Source organism: Hyperolius riggenbachi, chromosome 2, assembly GCF_040937935.1.
Source record: "Hyperolius riggenbachi isolate aHypRig1 chromosome 2, aHypRig1.pri, whole genome shotgun sequence".
In the NCBI taxonomy this organism is placed as follows: Eukaryota; Metazoa; Chordata; class Amphibia; order Anura; family Hyperoliidae; genus Hyperolius; species Hyperolius riggenbachi.
Genome location: NC_090647.1, coordinates 33,765,454 through 33,782,211, shown reverse-complemented (window position 1 = coordinate 33,782,211; position 16,758 = coordinate 33,765,454). Strand labels below are relative to the sequence as shown.

The 16,758-nt window shown below is 45.5% G+C and overlaps 1 protein-coding gene across 1 annotated transcript; it reads right to left on the bottom strand.

The window, feature by feature from the left end:
• Nucleotides 1-624: 624 nt before the first annotated feature.
• On the bottom strand, nt 625-9,187 carry COA6 (cytochrome c oxidase assembly factor 6). Its single transcript, XM_068264679.1, has 3 exons — nt 9,103-9,187; nt 7,075-7,224; nt 625-908 (listed from the first exon to the last, which is right to left on the bottom strand). The coding sequence occupies exons 2-3, from the start codon at nt 7,216-7,218 to the stop codon at nt 813-815; spliced, it is 240 nt and encodes a 79-aa protein (XP_068120780.1). The 5' UTR covers nt 7,219-7,224; nt 9,103-9,187; the 3' UTR covers nt 625-812.
• Nucleotides 9,188-16,758: the final 7,571 nt, after the last annotated feature.

Below are 16,758 nucleotides of genomic sequence, written 5' to 3'. Positions count from 1 at the left end.
TCGCTTGTCTTCAAACTCAGGGAACAAGACTTCTGAGGACTCCTGAAGGGGTGGGGTTTCAGCAGGGGACAGCGGTGGACAGAGGGCACAAAGAGGAGGGCTGGTCTACACGCTACATAGGTGAGTATCTATTCTTTTTTTATCTTGCTTAAAGGGGAACTAAAGAGAGGTATATGGAGACTGCCATGTTTATTTCCTTTTAAGCAATACCAGTTGCCTGGCAGCCCTGCTGATCCTCTGCCTCTAATACTATTAGCCATAGCCCCTGAACAAGCATGCAGCAGATCAGGTGTTTCAGACTGTCAGATCTGACAAGACTAGCTGCATGCTTGTTTCTGGTGTTATTCAGACACGACTGCAGAGAAATAGACCAGCAGGACAGCCAGGCAACCGGTATTGATTAAAAGGAAATAAATATGGCAGCCTCCGTATACATCTTACTTCAGTTCCCCTTTAAGGGTTGCTTTAGATGGCCAGTCCACCCAGAACTGATATTCCTGTGTTTGGTGAATATTAAAAAGAGACAAACCATCTGACAGGTTTCTTCACTCGGGATTCTATTGGGGATATTGTATTAAAATATACAATCTGTGTAGTTTTAGAGGTACATTAAGAACAAAAACCTTACAAACATAGTAAATTCCTTTAATTAATCCTGTATATACAAAGAGAGCAATGAGAGCTCAGGTTCCGCGTGCTTCCGGACGTTTTACGCACTTCCGGTTCCTCTCATCCCAGTCAGCTCTCGGTCACATGATGAAAATATAGATCTCTGCAGTCCTACATAAGATGTAGTCTCTGGTCTCCGGCTGCTAGGAGTCCTTCTCTGTCTTTAGAGGTTCAAACCCTTTCGATTCGACATCGGCTTTATATTTCAGATAGTCTCTCCTCTTGTCGAAGTACTTAATCTGCCGGAGAGAAACATAGAGCTGACGATAACACAACACTAGGAAACGACTGCTTTAAAGGACAGCTGAGGTGACGTGACATGATGAGATAGATGTGTATGTACAGTGCCAAATGCACAAGTAACTGGGCTGTGTTCCTTTTTTTCTTTCTCTGCCTGAAAGAGTTAAAAATCAGGTATGCAAGTGACAGTTTTTATCAGGGTCGCACTGGGTCAGGCTATAGCATAACTCTCACTGATAAGTACGTAATTACAGCCATAACAGACTCCCTCATCAGTTTATTTTCACCTCGAATGTCCTTTAAGGAAACCCAAAGTGAGGGGGATATGGAGGCTGCCATATTTATTTCCTTTTAACCACTCTGCGACTGGCTAATGCAGGATTGCAACCGCAGAGTGGCTCTCCCAGGACCGCCTAAGGGCTGGAACCCACTAGAGCGATTTTCTGAGCGTTTAGGGAGCGATTCAAACCACTAGCGATTTCCCTAAAAGCTCAGCTAATGTTAATGGATGGGCCAAATTGCACTGGAGCGATTGTGATTACCAAATCGCAAAACGCAGGACACGCAACATCTTTAGCATTTAGCGTTTCTGCAATGTAAAGTATATAAACGCTGGCGTAATCGCTCGTCAAAACCTACACAGTGTGATTTTGTTAGCATTTTGAAGTTACTGCACATGGTAAAAAAATTAAAATTAATTGAAAGGACCAATCAGAACTAAAAACGCTAATCGCTACACAATCGCTGGCAAAAACCTTACACTTTTTAAAATCGCTCTCAAAAACGCTCATAAAATCGCTTACAAAACGCTAGCGATTGCATTTTGTAGTGGGTTCCAGGCCTAACACAGGATTGCATCATCTCGCTCATCGGCGTTCCCAGCAAGGGGAGAGAGGCGGCCGCAGCGATAAGCCTGCCAGCCCGTGATCGCGGCTGGCAGGCATCTGATCATAGCTATGGGCGTTTCATTAAATGTAAACAGCGCTGCAGATCTCCCGCAGTGCTGTAGAAGTGACAGCCGTGTCACTTAACTGTCCCTCAGGTGGCCGCTCAATCTAATCCCTGCCACAGTCCTACGGCTGAGGGCTGTCCAGCAACAATCGAGGAAGGGGGGGGGGGGGGGGGAATTAAAGAAAATAAGGATATTTTATTTATAAATTAAAAAAAAACTAACAAATACAGATTGAGATTCATTTGTGTGCTTAATTTTGAAAAATGGCCTGGTCACTAGGGGGGGGGGGGGGGGGGTTTAAGCCTGTGGTCCTGAAATGGTTAAACCATGCCAGTTGCCTGGCAGTCTTCATGATCCTGTGTCTCTAATACATTCAGGGCTCGTTTCCACTATCGCGAATCCGCATGCGTCGAACGCATGCGGATTCGCACATGTAATGCAAGTGGATGGGCCTGTTTCCACTGTAGCGTTTGTTGAGGTGCGTTTTTTTCAGCGGTAAAAAAAAAACGCACAAAATAGCCGCAGAATTCGGTTGCGAGTGGAATTCATGCGAATCGCCGCTAATGTATTTAATAGGAAATTCGCATGCTGTTTTGGTATGCGAATTTTCATGAAATCAATGGAAAAAGCACACCAGCATTTTCATGGTTAAATTCGCATACATCATCATCCATGCGAATTCGCACGAAAATTTGCATGCACACGCATGCGGTATTCGCATCCGCATGCGAATTTTGCCGCAGCGATTTCGCAACGCAATAGTGGAAACGAGCCCTCAACCAAAGACCCCGAACAAGCATGCAGCAGATCAGGTACTCTGACTCAGGTTTTGCTGGATTAGCCAAATGCTTGTTCCAGGGTTTTGACTTAGACACTACATATGAATTAAACACTGGACAATCCTGTTATGTTTCAAAAAAATTAGTGTATTTTAAAATTTCCACATAAACACACCTGAAACCCACATAGATCATCCTAATCTATTGCACTCGCCCCCTATATCCCATCTAGCAAACATGACATGATTAAATAAGCAAACTATATAATCTGCGCTGATTTCCAGAATGTAATAAATACTTCAAAGTCCCTTCAAAAGGTTATAGTTTATCTTCTTTGTATAGATGTTAAGCGCTTGTACAAAAATTTGCATGCTGCCCATTTACCATGAATCATGGATTTTGCTGGGATCAATAATTTATAGTCACAGTGTCCATAAAAACAAATGTTAGATTTTGGCCACATAGAAAGGAGTGAGCAGTTGCTCCTTCTAAAGCCCATGCGAGTGTCCTAGTAGCAGCTCAGTAAGTTGGTTAGCTCTTACCGACCTCCGTGGTTTTCAGGAGCGAGGACAAGCTCGTGGGCGTCCCTTACTTACTCAGACACAGTCCTCCAACTCCCCGATATCTGTAGAGGTTCGGTCTCTGTGGCTGTAGGCTGCCGCTCTACTGCAATACACGCGGTTCCAAATGTTGCGCAGTTTCACCGGTTAAAAATCGCTGCTCTCCTGGGCTTCCCTGCTGGCTGCTACGGTGGTCTGTAAGGTCCATAATTAGCCAACGCGTTTCACTCATTTACACGAGTTTTTTCAAGGCATAGACCAGTGGTCCTCAAACTAAGGCCTGTGGGCCGAATGCGGCCCCCTGAGGCTTTTTCACTGGCCCCCAAACACCAAAACTATAACTTATAGATGTGACCCACTGCACCTTTAAATATCTGTGGCGAGCATATAGAATAGCAGTGCTGGCACCACCCATCCACATACTGTAGAAGCCAGTGAGCAGTCATTCGCTGGCTTCCAATCCAATTCTGCATCAGGTGACACTGCTGTCCAACTGGACGGCAGGTTGTCACCTGGGTATGCCTTACTGGCAGGTGCGTGAAGACGTTCTTCTGGCGCCGCATGACTGAATGGCTGCTACTGGGAGTTCTCCTCCGGGCAAGACTGGAAGGGGGGGGGGGGGGGGGGGGAAGGTCAGTATGTAGATTCAATGTAATGTTTTTCAACATCATTTTATGTATGTTCCGGCCCCCCAACAGTCTGAAGTATGTTGACCTCGGACCTTGACCGAAAAAGTTTGGGGACCCCTGGCATAGACCATAAATCTGGCTTCAAGCGCCCTCCAGTGGGCTTATAGAGAACCAGAGACAAAGCGCCCACATGTATTTTAAGGCTCATACACACGTTGGATTTTCCCGAACGACGGATCGTTTGAACGTCCCGTCGTTCAGTCGTCTGCACGCCAAATCGTGCATGTGTACAGTCCGTCGTTCGGGTGATAAGACTGATTTTGAGCGATCTGCCGGGCGGATCGCTCAAGACCAGTCTTATCACCCAAACGACGGACTGTACACGCCCGATTTGGCGTGCGGACGACTGAAAGACGGGACGTTCAAACGATCCGTCGTTCGGGAAAATCCGACATGTGTATGGGCCTTTACCTTATAAATCAGTGGGAACATGACAGTAAACACCTAATCTGCTCTTTGTTTCATTGTTCTCTGTTTAATTGACTTATCACCTCTGATAAGAATCCCCGACTGAGCATTCAGTCTGGCTTTGCTATGGAATGATTATAGCTGAGTCTGTCTTCTCTGGTGTTTTTTCAAGCCCAAGCCTGTCCCCTTGTGGCTCTGCTATAATGACTCAGCTATAAGTATTCCCTGCAAAGCCAGACTAAATGCTCAGTCCGGGATTCTTATCACAGCTGATAACAGACACTTTTAGCAGTGAGGATGAAACAGAAAGCAGGGTAGGTGTTTTCTCTAATGTTCCCACTGATATATATGGTAAAATACATGAGCGTGCTTCATCTCTGGTTCACTTTAAATAGGCTTAGTTCATACATATTCATGTCCTTTTACTCATTGACACCATCTTGTGGATCTTTTTGGCATTGCTCGTTCCTCTTATTGTTTTTTAAAAAAATAAGAGGAATGAGCAATGCCAAAAAGATCCACAAGATCTTACAGACCACCGTAGAAGCCAGCAGGGAAGCCCAGGAGAGCGGCGGTTTTGAGCCGGTGAACATTTGGAACCGCGTGTATTGCAGTAGAGCGGCAGCCTACAGCCACGGAAACCGAACCTCTACAGATATCGGGGAGCTGGAGGACTGTGTCTGAGTAAGTAAGGGACGCCCACAAGCTTGTCCTCGCTCCTGAAAACCACGGAGGTCGGTAAGAGCTAACCAACTTACTGAGCTGCTACTAGGACACTCGCATGGGCTGTAGAAGGAGCAACTGCTCGCTCCTATCTGTGTGGCCAAAATCTAACATTTGTTTTTATGGACACTATCACTATAAATGATTAATCCCAGCAAAATCCATGATTCATGGTAAATGGACAGCATGCAAATTTTTGTAAAAGCGCTTAACATCCATACAAAGAAGATAAACTATAACCTTTTAAAGGGACATTGAAGTATTTATTACATTCTGAAAATCAGCGCAGATTATATAGTTTGCTTATTTAATCATGTCATGTTTGCTAAATGGGATACAGGGGGTGAGTGCAATAGATTAGGATGATCTATGTAGGTTTCAGGTGTGTTTATATGGAAATTTAAAATACACTAATTTTTTAAAACATAACAGGATTGTCCAGTGTTTGTTAATTGATGTAAGATTTCTGTGCAATGCATTGACAGCTAGTTTGTTTAATAATTAGACACTACATATGCCAGAACATCAACAGGGCTGCCAGGCAACAGGCATTGTTTACTAAGAATCCTCCATATCCTCCATATGCCTCTCACCTCGGGTTCCCTTTAGATCTTAAAGGGAACCTAAACTGAGGGATATGGCTGTCTCGTTTTAAATTATACCAGTTGCCTGGCAGTCCTGCTGATCTCTAAGGCTGCAGTAGTGGCTGAATCACACACCTGAAACCAGCATGCAGCTAATCCAGTCTGACTTCAAGGACAACTGAAGTGAGAGGGATATGGAGGCTGCCATATTTATTTTCATCTAAGCAATGCCAGTTTCCAGGCCTTCCTGCTGATCCTCTGCCTCTAATACTTTTAGCCATAGCCCCTGAACAAGCATGCAGCAGATCAGTTGTTTCTGATTATTGTCAGAACTAAAGTGATTATCTGCATGCTGGTTTCTGGTGCGATTCAAACACTACTGTAGCCAAATAGACTAGCAGGATAGCCAGGCAACTGGTATTGTTTAACTGCTTGCCGACCACGTCATGTCGATAAGTGTGACCGCGACAGCAGCCCCAGGACTGCCTAACGCTGATCGGCGTAAGGTCCTTGGGGCCTGTTTTGCAGGAGATCGTGCATCTCTGCTTGGTAGGAAGAGCCCCACTCAGCCTTCAGCCTCCCAGCGGCGATCACCACTAGGAGACTGTTAGACGCCGTCTAATTACCCCGTACAGCGCTGCAATCTAAGGCAGAGCTGTACTGGGGACGGCCATGCGACACGGCTGTCCCCTCCAGTGGCTCAGGGGTGATCGGCTGTCATAGGCGACAGCCGATCACAGTGATTGGATGGTGGGGGGAGGGAGGGACTAGCAGGAGAAGAAAAAATAATAGGAAATGTATTAGGAAAAAATAGAAATAAATATTTACAAAAAAAAAATTAACATGGGGGGGCCCATCAGACCCCACCAACAGAAAGCTCTGTTGGTGGGGGGAAATCACTTGTATGCTGACATGTGCGGCCCTGCAGCGAGGGCTTGAAGCTGCAGCGGCCCATTTCTTGAAAAATGGCCTGGTCTTTAGAGGAGGGGGGGGGGGGGGGGTTTAACACTGCGGTCTTCAAGTGGTTAAACGGAAATTAATATGGCAGCCTCCATACCCCTCACGCTACAGTTCTCCTTTAATATTACTTTCCACTCTTGAAGTTCAAAAAACATGAAGTTTCCCCACCAAGTGTTATGCAGAGAGTTAGCTGGCCGCCAAAGTTTCTTCTCCCCATCATATACCACCCAAGACCTCCCCCCCCCCTGCCCCAATCTTGTTTGTCTGTTATGCTGGGAACACACAATGCAATTTCCTGTCCGGTCGATGGGTAATCTGACGACAAGTTGTAGCGTGTGTACATGTCCAAACTGCTCCTAATCGATAAAGGGGTTGATTTTCCGATAATAACTCAGAAACAGATCGGACCGGTCGGAAATAATTGTCCGATTCCTCTCAATCAGACCGCAAGTTGCAGCGTGTGTTCCCAGCATTAGGACGATGATAGGTCAGAGGAGTCACATGACTTACCCAGGTCCGCGGACAATGGCTCTCAAAGCCTTTCCTGAACTGTTCACACTTAGACACATCGCTGCTATTGTCATCCAGGCAGCGCCAGTACTCATCGCGGGCATCCCAGCATGCCTTTCTCTCCTGCGCCGAGGGAGCCGTCATCTATTCCTGCATACACACAAATCAACAATGGTTATAATGGTGAGTGCTTTTATAAAGGGAAAGTGTGGGGAATTTAGAGTTTATACGTGCAGGAAAATCACAAAATGCACACAAAAAAACGGAAAACATGCGCAAACGCAATGCAACTGAAATACACTGGATGTGTGACAAACGACAAATCCCAATTCCTAACATGAACTCAAATAAGTGACAAAGGGGCCTAAATATGTTTCAAATTGGCTTGAAGTTTACATCAGATGTTGGTAATAACTCAAAGATTCTGGCGCTGTATATAAATAAATAATAATAATAATAATAAAGTGTTCCACAAAAAGAAATCAAGACACATAAGACCATAAACATAGTCATGTGCAGTAAAGGGAAATGACACAAGAAATACGTTCTGAACACATGAAGAAAGGAGGAGTAAAAAGGCACAGAAAGCCAATAAACCAGCAGAAATCTGTCAGCATTTAAAAAGCAATACTGTCCCCCAGCAGTGCAAATGAATATCAACTGGTTCTGTCCTAATTGATCGCCTACAAAAAGTTTGCTTATTACCAAATCATCACATAAAAAAAAGCATCTCATGATGGATAAAAGTAAAGAGCTCTCTTAAAGTGTACCTGAGATGGGCTTAATACCTGTATTTATACTTACCCGGGGCTTCCTCCGCTTCACACTGGTATTCTGGCCAGTCACGGGGGATTCTGCGCACATGTAGCCGTGCGCCCACATACCCGGGAGCGTTCTGTGCCTAACTAGTATGCTCCTGGTTGCTGGAGCGCGATGGGGGTGCTCACGCGGGCATGTGGAGAAGAGGGCAGCCAGCCAGAATACCGAGAGGGATATCTACTGTACGGAGCGGTCGGAGAGGGAGCCCACAGACCTCATGGGGCTGGGGGAAGCCCCAGGTAAGTATAAAAACAGGTATTCCCTTTAAAACAAAAATAAACTTATGAGATAATAACTTTTATGTGTAGTACAGACAACAAATAAATCATTAGTAGCAAAGAAAAAAGTCTCATGTTTTCCAGTACAGGAAGAGTTAAAATAACTTGAGCGGTTATCTATGCAAAAGAGCTTCTCTGAGTTATTCCACCCATCATTCTGTGACCTCAGATATAACAGGTGACCCTGCATCCCCACCATCATTCTGCACTCCTGTGCCTTCTGTGATCCTTGGCAACACTGGTTCCCCACCACCCCCTCCTGTGTCCTTTGGCTGTTCAATGTGGGACCTGCACCCTCACATTGCTCATCCTCCTGCACCCCCACCCTGCACTCCAGCAATGCTGCCTGCCCAGACACAGCCTGATGCCTACCTCCTCCCAATTTTTTGAGATAAGAAAGAACACTTAAACCACACCTCTACACCCTTAGTCATAAAGGTTTCATAAGAGTAATATGTTTTATAACTCAAACCACACTGATCCTTTCTATCCTGCTACATTTTTTCCCCATATTACCATTTGAAAATAAAAAATATATCAATTCAAATAATAGGAATAACATTTAGAGTTGAACATTTTTTGTAGAAAAATACATAAATGTATACAGATCTGTCCATGAGTCCTGAAAGAGGGACAAATGAGAAAGAAAGAAGAACAGGGATATTGGATTCCCAAAGAGGGACTGTCCCTCCAAAAGAAGGACCGTTGGTAGCTATGCTGATGTGTGGATGTGACTGTCACTATGTCTTCCCACCCAGCAATCACTATCACACATTGCCCTTGAAGAGGAGGCTGGGGATAGAAACCCTGAATTGTGATACAATTATTATTGGTTCTGGAAGCACAGTGACAGTTCCAAGTCCCCAGTCACATCAGGAAGTCATCTCCCCCCAGTCATTCCAGCAGACCCCTTTCTTTCCCCTCATCTCACCTATATCCTACACACAGGACATGCACGCTCACTGGCCGCACACTGATGACGTCATCCAAATCTGACAGTACAGTCCAAGGTTGAGCCACAGTAGTGTCCTCCTTACAGGACTCCAAGAAAATGGCTGCCGTCCCTCCTGCTTCTTCTGCAGAGACAAACAGCGACACCTGCTGCCTGAGCGCGGGATAGGAGGCTGTAGAACACTTGAATGCTTTGTTCCAAACTGGATAATCATAGGTTATAAAACTTTGCTTATTACTACGGAATTTCTCCAGCCCTATATTCGACTAAAAGAAAGCAGGAAATACACTTGTGTGAATGGCACGTGGTTTGCCACCTACTGCAACGCTGGCCTTAAAGTGTAACTGTTGGGCATAAAATAAAAAATCAATTCTTTATTTGTATCTGTTAAACAAGTAATAAGGATGCTAATCAGGCAATCCAAAAGTTAAAATCTTTATTCGTTTTCTTGTTTATAAATGATCATTCCCCAGTTTACCTGACTCTTATTTGGTACGTTGCCACAAAAAGGATGTTGCAGAGCATGCTGGTTGTCCTTTTTTACTTCTGTACATTAAGGTGGGTACACACGTCAGATAAACGTCTTTGGAAAATGAAAGATCACAGACCAATTTTACCCCCTTCCATGTAGTATGAGAGCCATACTCTACACAGTCTATTCTATGGAGCTGAACTCCCCATCAGATAAAAATCTTTGCAAGATGCTGCACACAAAGATGCTGTACACACGCAACAGATCAGTATCTGCAAAAGATCAATCCCTGCAAAAGATCCATTCCTGCAAAATGCATTCATAGTCTATGAGATCTGCAGATCCCATACACACCTTGTTTAACCTCCCTGGCGGTTTATTTATTTTGCCAGGGAGGCTGCGGGAGGGTTTTTTTTAAATTAAAAAAAAAACTATTTCATGCAGCCAACTGAAAGTTGGCTGCATGAAAGCCCACTAGAGGGCGCTCCGGAAGCGTACTTTCGATCGCCTCCGGCAATCGAAAGTAACAAGATAGGCCGCAATGAGCGGCCTATCTTGTTTCGCTTTCCTCGTCGCCATGGCGACGAGCGGAGTGACGTCATGGACGTCAGTCGACGTCCTGACGTCAGAGCCGCCCGATCCAGCCCCTAGCGCCGGCCGGAACTGTTTGTTCCGGCTGCGCTGGGCTCGGGCGGCTGGGGGGACCCTCAGAATGGTAACTTTCCGTATGTAAATTAATGCAGCTTGAAAATGTATTGACATAATCTCACTCCAGCTTCATTCGATTGGTCCTTTTTCAAGTCCCATCAAAAGTTTGCATAGTTTTGCATTGAGGCCCCTTTTCCATGGCAGGCAGCAACAAGCAGGGGCGTATCTGGGTGACATAGCGCCTATGGCAAACACTGAAATTGCACCCCCCTCCAACCATCAGACCACCTTGTACCATAATAACAGCTTCTTTTCTTGCAACGATACAAGTCTACCCAGTATAGGTGCATACGAGAGATAACCGCGCTGGAGACTTGGGCGCAGGATACAGCCGGTATACGGCTGATCCGAGTACATTTGAAATCGGCGCTGGTAGACTTGGGCGCAGGATACAGCCGGTATATGGCTGATCCTGCTTCTGCACAAGTCCGGGCCGTATTAATTACTATTCCCCCTCCAGGCCGCCATGGATGGTGGGGAATGAAATAATTCGATAAAAGCGATTGCTGGAAGCCGAAATATTATGTTTTAAAAGTAACTTCAGCTCCGTCTTCTGACAGCACTGAAGTTACTGCCTGTGCCTGCTATAGCTGTAATTCCTATTACGGCCTATGGTGGCGCCGGCTGCGCCCAAGTCTCCTGCGTTGGTTTCAGCATGTTCGGTATAGGTTGCTAGAGTTAACCCCCAAGTAAAAGTAACCAGAGGTAGCACCTTATTTATTGGTAGCCATCGGTAGTTCACCCAGTATAAGTAGACCCATGTTTACGTTTCTCTCCCAGTATATGTAGTTAGAGATGTCTCCCCAGTATAAGTAGCCTTCTTTACCATAAGTGGTAAGAGGTATCCCCCCAGTATAAGTAGTCCCTCAGTATAGGTAACGAGGTTCCCCTCAGTATAAGTAACCCCCCCAGGATAGATTTGGCAGGTGTCCCCCAGTATAAGTAGACACCCCCCAGTATAGGTAGTGAGAGATGTCCTCCAGTATAAGAGCAGGTACAAATGCTGGAGAGGCATCCCTCAGTATGGTGGTGAAGCATGAGGGAGGAGGAGACAGCCATGGCACAAGCATGCCTGTACCTCTCTAGAGACGCCTCTGGAAACAAGCAGTTACCAGGCAGCAACAAGCAGTTACCAGGCAGCAGCAAGCAGGTGTGAGTGTATGAGAGGCATTTGGAAGGCAATGGATGGAATCACATTTCATCAGACACGCCACTTCCTTCCATCAGTCCATAGAGATGGTCAATGACATTCAAATAATTATGCGTTGATGCTGGATTATTTAAATTTATGCAGCCTTGAAAATGAACCAATTGAATCCCACCTCAGCTTTTAGGCCTAGTGCACACCAGAGTGGTTCTGCTGCGGTTTGCGATCCGCTTGCGGGTGCGGATCCGCTAAGGTAATGTATTTCAATGCACACCAGAGCGGGAGGCGTTTTGCAGAAACGCATACTCCCGGGCTGCTGCAGATTTTGGATTGCGGATGCGTTTCTGCTTTAATGTTAAGTATAGGAAAAACGCAAACTGCTCTGAAAAACGGCACTTCAGAGCGGTTTGCCAGGCGGTTTTTGTTACAGTAGCTGTTCAGTAACAGCTTTACTGTAACAATACATGAAATCTACTACACCAAAAACGCTTCCCAAAACCGCAAAATGCTAGCTGAAACGCTACAGAAAAAGAAGAAAAAGCGTTTAAAAATCTGCTAGCATTTTGCGGATCTGCTAGCGGTTTTTGGTATGCACCAGGCCATCTTCCACAGGCAGTTGATAGGCAGTGAAATGCTTCTCAATCTCTCCCAACAGCTTACCTATGCAAAATGTAATGGGACCTGGGCTAGGTAGCCCACCGATGTGGTGCGGGGCCCCACTCCTCCTTTGTTACAAGCGCAGTCCGTGCAGTAGCAATGCGAGCACGGCCGTGCATGCACAGTAGCCCACAGCTCCAGCGTACTGTGCATGCGCGTGTTTGCTCACACAGGTACGCTGCAAGAAAAGGAACTGCACCACCCCCGATATGATCAGCGACAATGCCTTGACGCTAATGTTTTAGGGGGGACAACAGAGCAGTGAGGAAAACCTCAACAGGATCCCGGGGCTTCCCTCTCTTTAGGTGAGTATCTCATTTTGTACTCGACCTTCGGCTCTGGTACACTTTAAAGGACTACTGTAGAGGGGTCGGGGAAAACAGAGTTGAACTTACCTGGGGCTTCTAACGGTCCCCCGAAGACACTCTCCGATGCTCCGGTCCCCGCTGTCGGGTAAATTCAGGAATTTCCAACTTTAAAGTCGGAAAACCAGTGCGTCTGTGCAGCCGTGTTCTCAGTCCTACTGACGTCAACGGGGATGTACTGTGCAGGTTTTCCGACTTTAAATTCCAGAAGTGAACCGGAGGCGGGGTCGGAGCATCGGTGAGTAGTTGCGCGGGCACAGGACGTCTGCGGGGGACCATTAGAAGCCCCAGGTAAGTTCAACTCTTTTTTCCCCCTACAGTACTCCAAAAAGCACTAGTGTAATAGCAAACGCTCAACACTTTTTGAAGTGATTTTCCTAGGCGATTCTAGGCATGTGCAGAGCGATTTTCTATTTATACCTAGCAATTTTTGGAGCGTTTTGGTGTAGCGGTTTTTATTTTTTGTTACAGTAGAGCTGAAACTGAACAGCTTCTGTAATTAAAACGCTTGGAAACTCGCTTTGTTCTAGCGCTTTTCAGAGCGATTTTTCCACTTTCCTATACAGGTAGTCCTCGGTTAACGAACAAGATAGGGACTGTCGGCTCGTTCTTATCCTGAATCCGTCCTTAAGTCGGGACTACCTGTACTGCTGCCGGTTGTAATGCAGAGTAAGCGCAGTGGAAGGTAAATAGAGGACATCTTACCTATTCCATGGCTGTAGAAGGTCCCAGCGCGCTGCGCGGCCCGTCTTCTCGCTCCGTCCACTGTCCTCCTGGCCGCTTCACATGCGTCGCATAATGACGCATTAGTAGGCGCTGCCACTAGGGGGCTTCTCCTGATTGCGTCATCATTATGCGACGCATGAGAAGCCGCCAGGCGGACAGTGGAGAAGACGGGCCGCGCAGCTTCCAGGCAGCACGCTGGGACCTTCTACAGCCATGGAATAGGTAAGATGTCCTCTATTTACCTTCCACTGCGCTTACTCTGCATTACAACCGGCAGCAGTACAGGTAGTCCCCGGCGGCGTGACGTCATTGCGGCGGGTCAGCGGGCGTTTCGTATCGGCGAGTCGTTCGTAAGTCGGGCGTTCGTAACCCGGGGACTACCTGCACTTAACATTGAGGCTGAATTGCCTTACAAATCAGCAAGAATGCTGCAAAAAAAAAATCACATTGCTCTGGTGTGCTCCATCCCATTCAAATACATTAGCCAAGCACTTTTCAAAGCGTTAGCGTTTTTCAAAGCGCTCAGAAGCGCTCTAGGTGCGCACCAGCCTTCAGAATATGCAGCTAGGCAGAGATGAGATGCAAATCATTCGGAATTGCATGCAAGATGAGTGTAGTATTTAATTGCATTTTGCATTTTTTTAATGCATTTTTGGTGTTTGCGTTTTGTATTCTTCCTAAATTTTCCCTTTTTCAATGTAGTAAAATACAGTATTATATTTAATAAAATAAAAAACACATCAAAAACATTTGTAAAAACGCAGTCCTATGTGTCTTCATTTAAAGGGGCACTACAGCGAAAAACTGCTGGGTAAAGATAGTGGGAACAGGGTGGTACTATGGTCCAGATTTATAGATGATCTCATGGTCATCTGGAGGGGTCCAAAGGATGAACTGGACCAGTTCTGTGTAGAGATGAACCAGCTCTGGGAGGAAATTGAATTGACGTTTACAGCTAGAAGATTCAGAGAAGATTAACTTTTTGGATCTGGAGCTGGAGCTGTGGAAGGGAGAGGGTAGGATTGTAACAAAAACATATTTCAAGCTCACTGACAGAAATGGGTACATCCCATTAACCAGCTGCCATCACAATAGGTGGTTAAAGGGAACCAGAGATGAACGATTCACACAAAACATATCAGTTGATAGCTTGTAAAGAATAAATGCTCTACCCGATAATTTTGCCACTCTGGTGTGCCTTTTTGAGTGCTTTTTATGCATTATTGCTCCAGGAAATATCCAATATGGCCGCCGGCTCATATTCCTTCTGCTTCCAGGTTATAAGGTGTTCTGGATGTGCTGTCTAGGGCTCTAGGCTATACGAGACTATAGACAAGCAGGGCTGCTGTAGGCTTTCATCTGTGTTTTTCAACTTCATATTCTGGCATGCTGTGTGGCTGCCTGTAGGAAGTGTCTCTCATAGTAATGAAACTGCATACAGTAGATAATAATGATGACTGGCTGCACAGACAGAGCACACAGATCACACAGCCACACTTGTCTGTTAGACAGAGATTTTTCCTGCAGCAGCAGCCCCATCCCATGTCATAACAGCTCTCAGTATGTAAAGCATGAAATTTGAGCCAGGAGAGGGAAGGCTTGGGCTTGAAAAGACTTCACAGAAGAGTGACTCAGCTATAATGATTCCAGGTCAAACCTCGACTGAATAGTCGGTGGATTCTTATCACAGTTGATAACAGATAGATTAGACTGAGAACAATAAAACTAAAAGCAGGGTAGGTGTTTACTGTCATATTCCCACTGATAAATGTAATAAAATACATGAGGGTGCTTCGTCTCTGGTTCTCTTTAAAAATATACCCAAAGGACAATTGGTAAGAATTAAGAGAAATTGTACCCTCCAACAGGACTATGAGGCACAGAGTAAATTACTGATTGAAAGGTTTGTGGAGAAAGGTTACAGTAAGATAGAAGTAGAAAACACTGCCAGAATGGTAAGGGAGATGGATAGAGGGGCTCTTGTTTCTGACGCCACACTTAATCCATCGAGCAATCAGGAATATGCACTTCAATTTGCATTCAATAGTCAATATAAACAAATTGAGAGGGTGGTTCGCAAGCACTGGAATATCATCAGAATGGATGTACTGGGTAAGTATTTACCAGATAAACCATCATTAATTTACAGGAGGGCGCCCAACTGATGTGCTGGGACAGAAAGGGTTTTTTCCCTGTAGAAAGTGTAAGGGGTGTCGTAAAGCTTTGGGGTATATGAGGGGATCAATTTGTGGCCCGAAATTCGGGTGACATACCTAAATTACCACAATGTATAACATGCTCAACTGGTGCTGTGGTGTACATCCTCTGGTGCCCATGTGGCCTGAAGTATGTGGGCCGCACCACAAGGGCACTTTATAGAAGAATCAGTGAACATGTATATAATATTTCCAAAGGATTGGAATCCCACAGTGTGTCCAACCACTTTAGGAAATCTCACAACCAGGATCCAAGTTTGTTGACGTTCATGGGGATTGAGAAATGGGTACCCAAATGGCGAGGGTCAAACAAGCATTCTACTCTATGACTCTATGTCACTACAGGGCCTCTTTAAGATGTAAAACAATTAAAACTGTAATGATAAACTTTTTTTTTTGCTTTTAAATGCAAAATAAGGTTGTGAGACTTCATGAACACCCCTATTTCAAGAGGACTATAGATACAATTGTTTATGCTCAGTTCAGATTTGTTCTATAAAAAAAAGTATATAAAGTTCATGCTGTGGGCTCCTGCATGGGTGCAGTCACAAAACATAACTTTTCAGCCATCCCTGCTATCTTCTGATATGACCCAGGTAAGGGCTGCAATCGCTCACCACCTGACAGTGGACAGTTTATAAACATCCAGTCTAGTTTTGCTGGATTACTTATGGCAATAAGGGGCATCTGGCTCGGCTCTGACTTCTCCCCAATGGAATCACACCTTGTTCTGCAGCAGACCAGTTTATTATTTAGTATTTATACAGCGCCGACATCTTCCCCAGCACTGTACAGAGTATATTATCCTGTCACTTATCTGTCCCTGAGGCCTGGAACCCACTACAAATCGCAAAACGCTATCGCAATCGCTAGCATTTTTATTCAGAGTTTTGTAACCGATTTCATGAGCGTTTTCCGGCGCTTTTGGGATCGATTTTAAAAAGTGTAAGCTTTTTGCCAGCGATTGTGTAGCGATTTGCGATTAGCGATTTTAATTCTGATTGGTCCTTTCAGGCATTTGGGCCGAGGCAGAGGTGAGAGAGGCTCCAGCCTCAGGGCGCAGTGTAGGAGGGGGTGCACAACTCACTCAGCTATCATTCCCCTATTGTGCTTGAATCAGTGACAAATAAGAAAAGGGGATACATGGCAGTGACTGCAAGCCAGATAACTAGAGATTAAGGTGTCGGGAGGGCTTGGAGCACCTCTTCGTCTAATAGCAATCAGTGTGTGACGGGCCGGGTGGGAGGGATGGAGGGGCGCATTTGGTGTGTCAGCCTTGGGTGCTGGATGACCTTGTCCCAGCTCTGGGTGTAGTGTATGTATTGTAGTCTAGGGCTTGTGTGG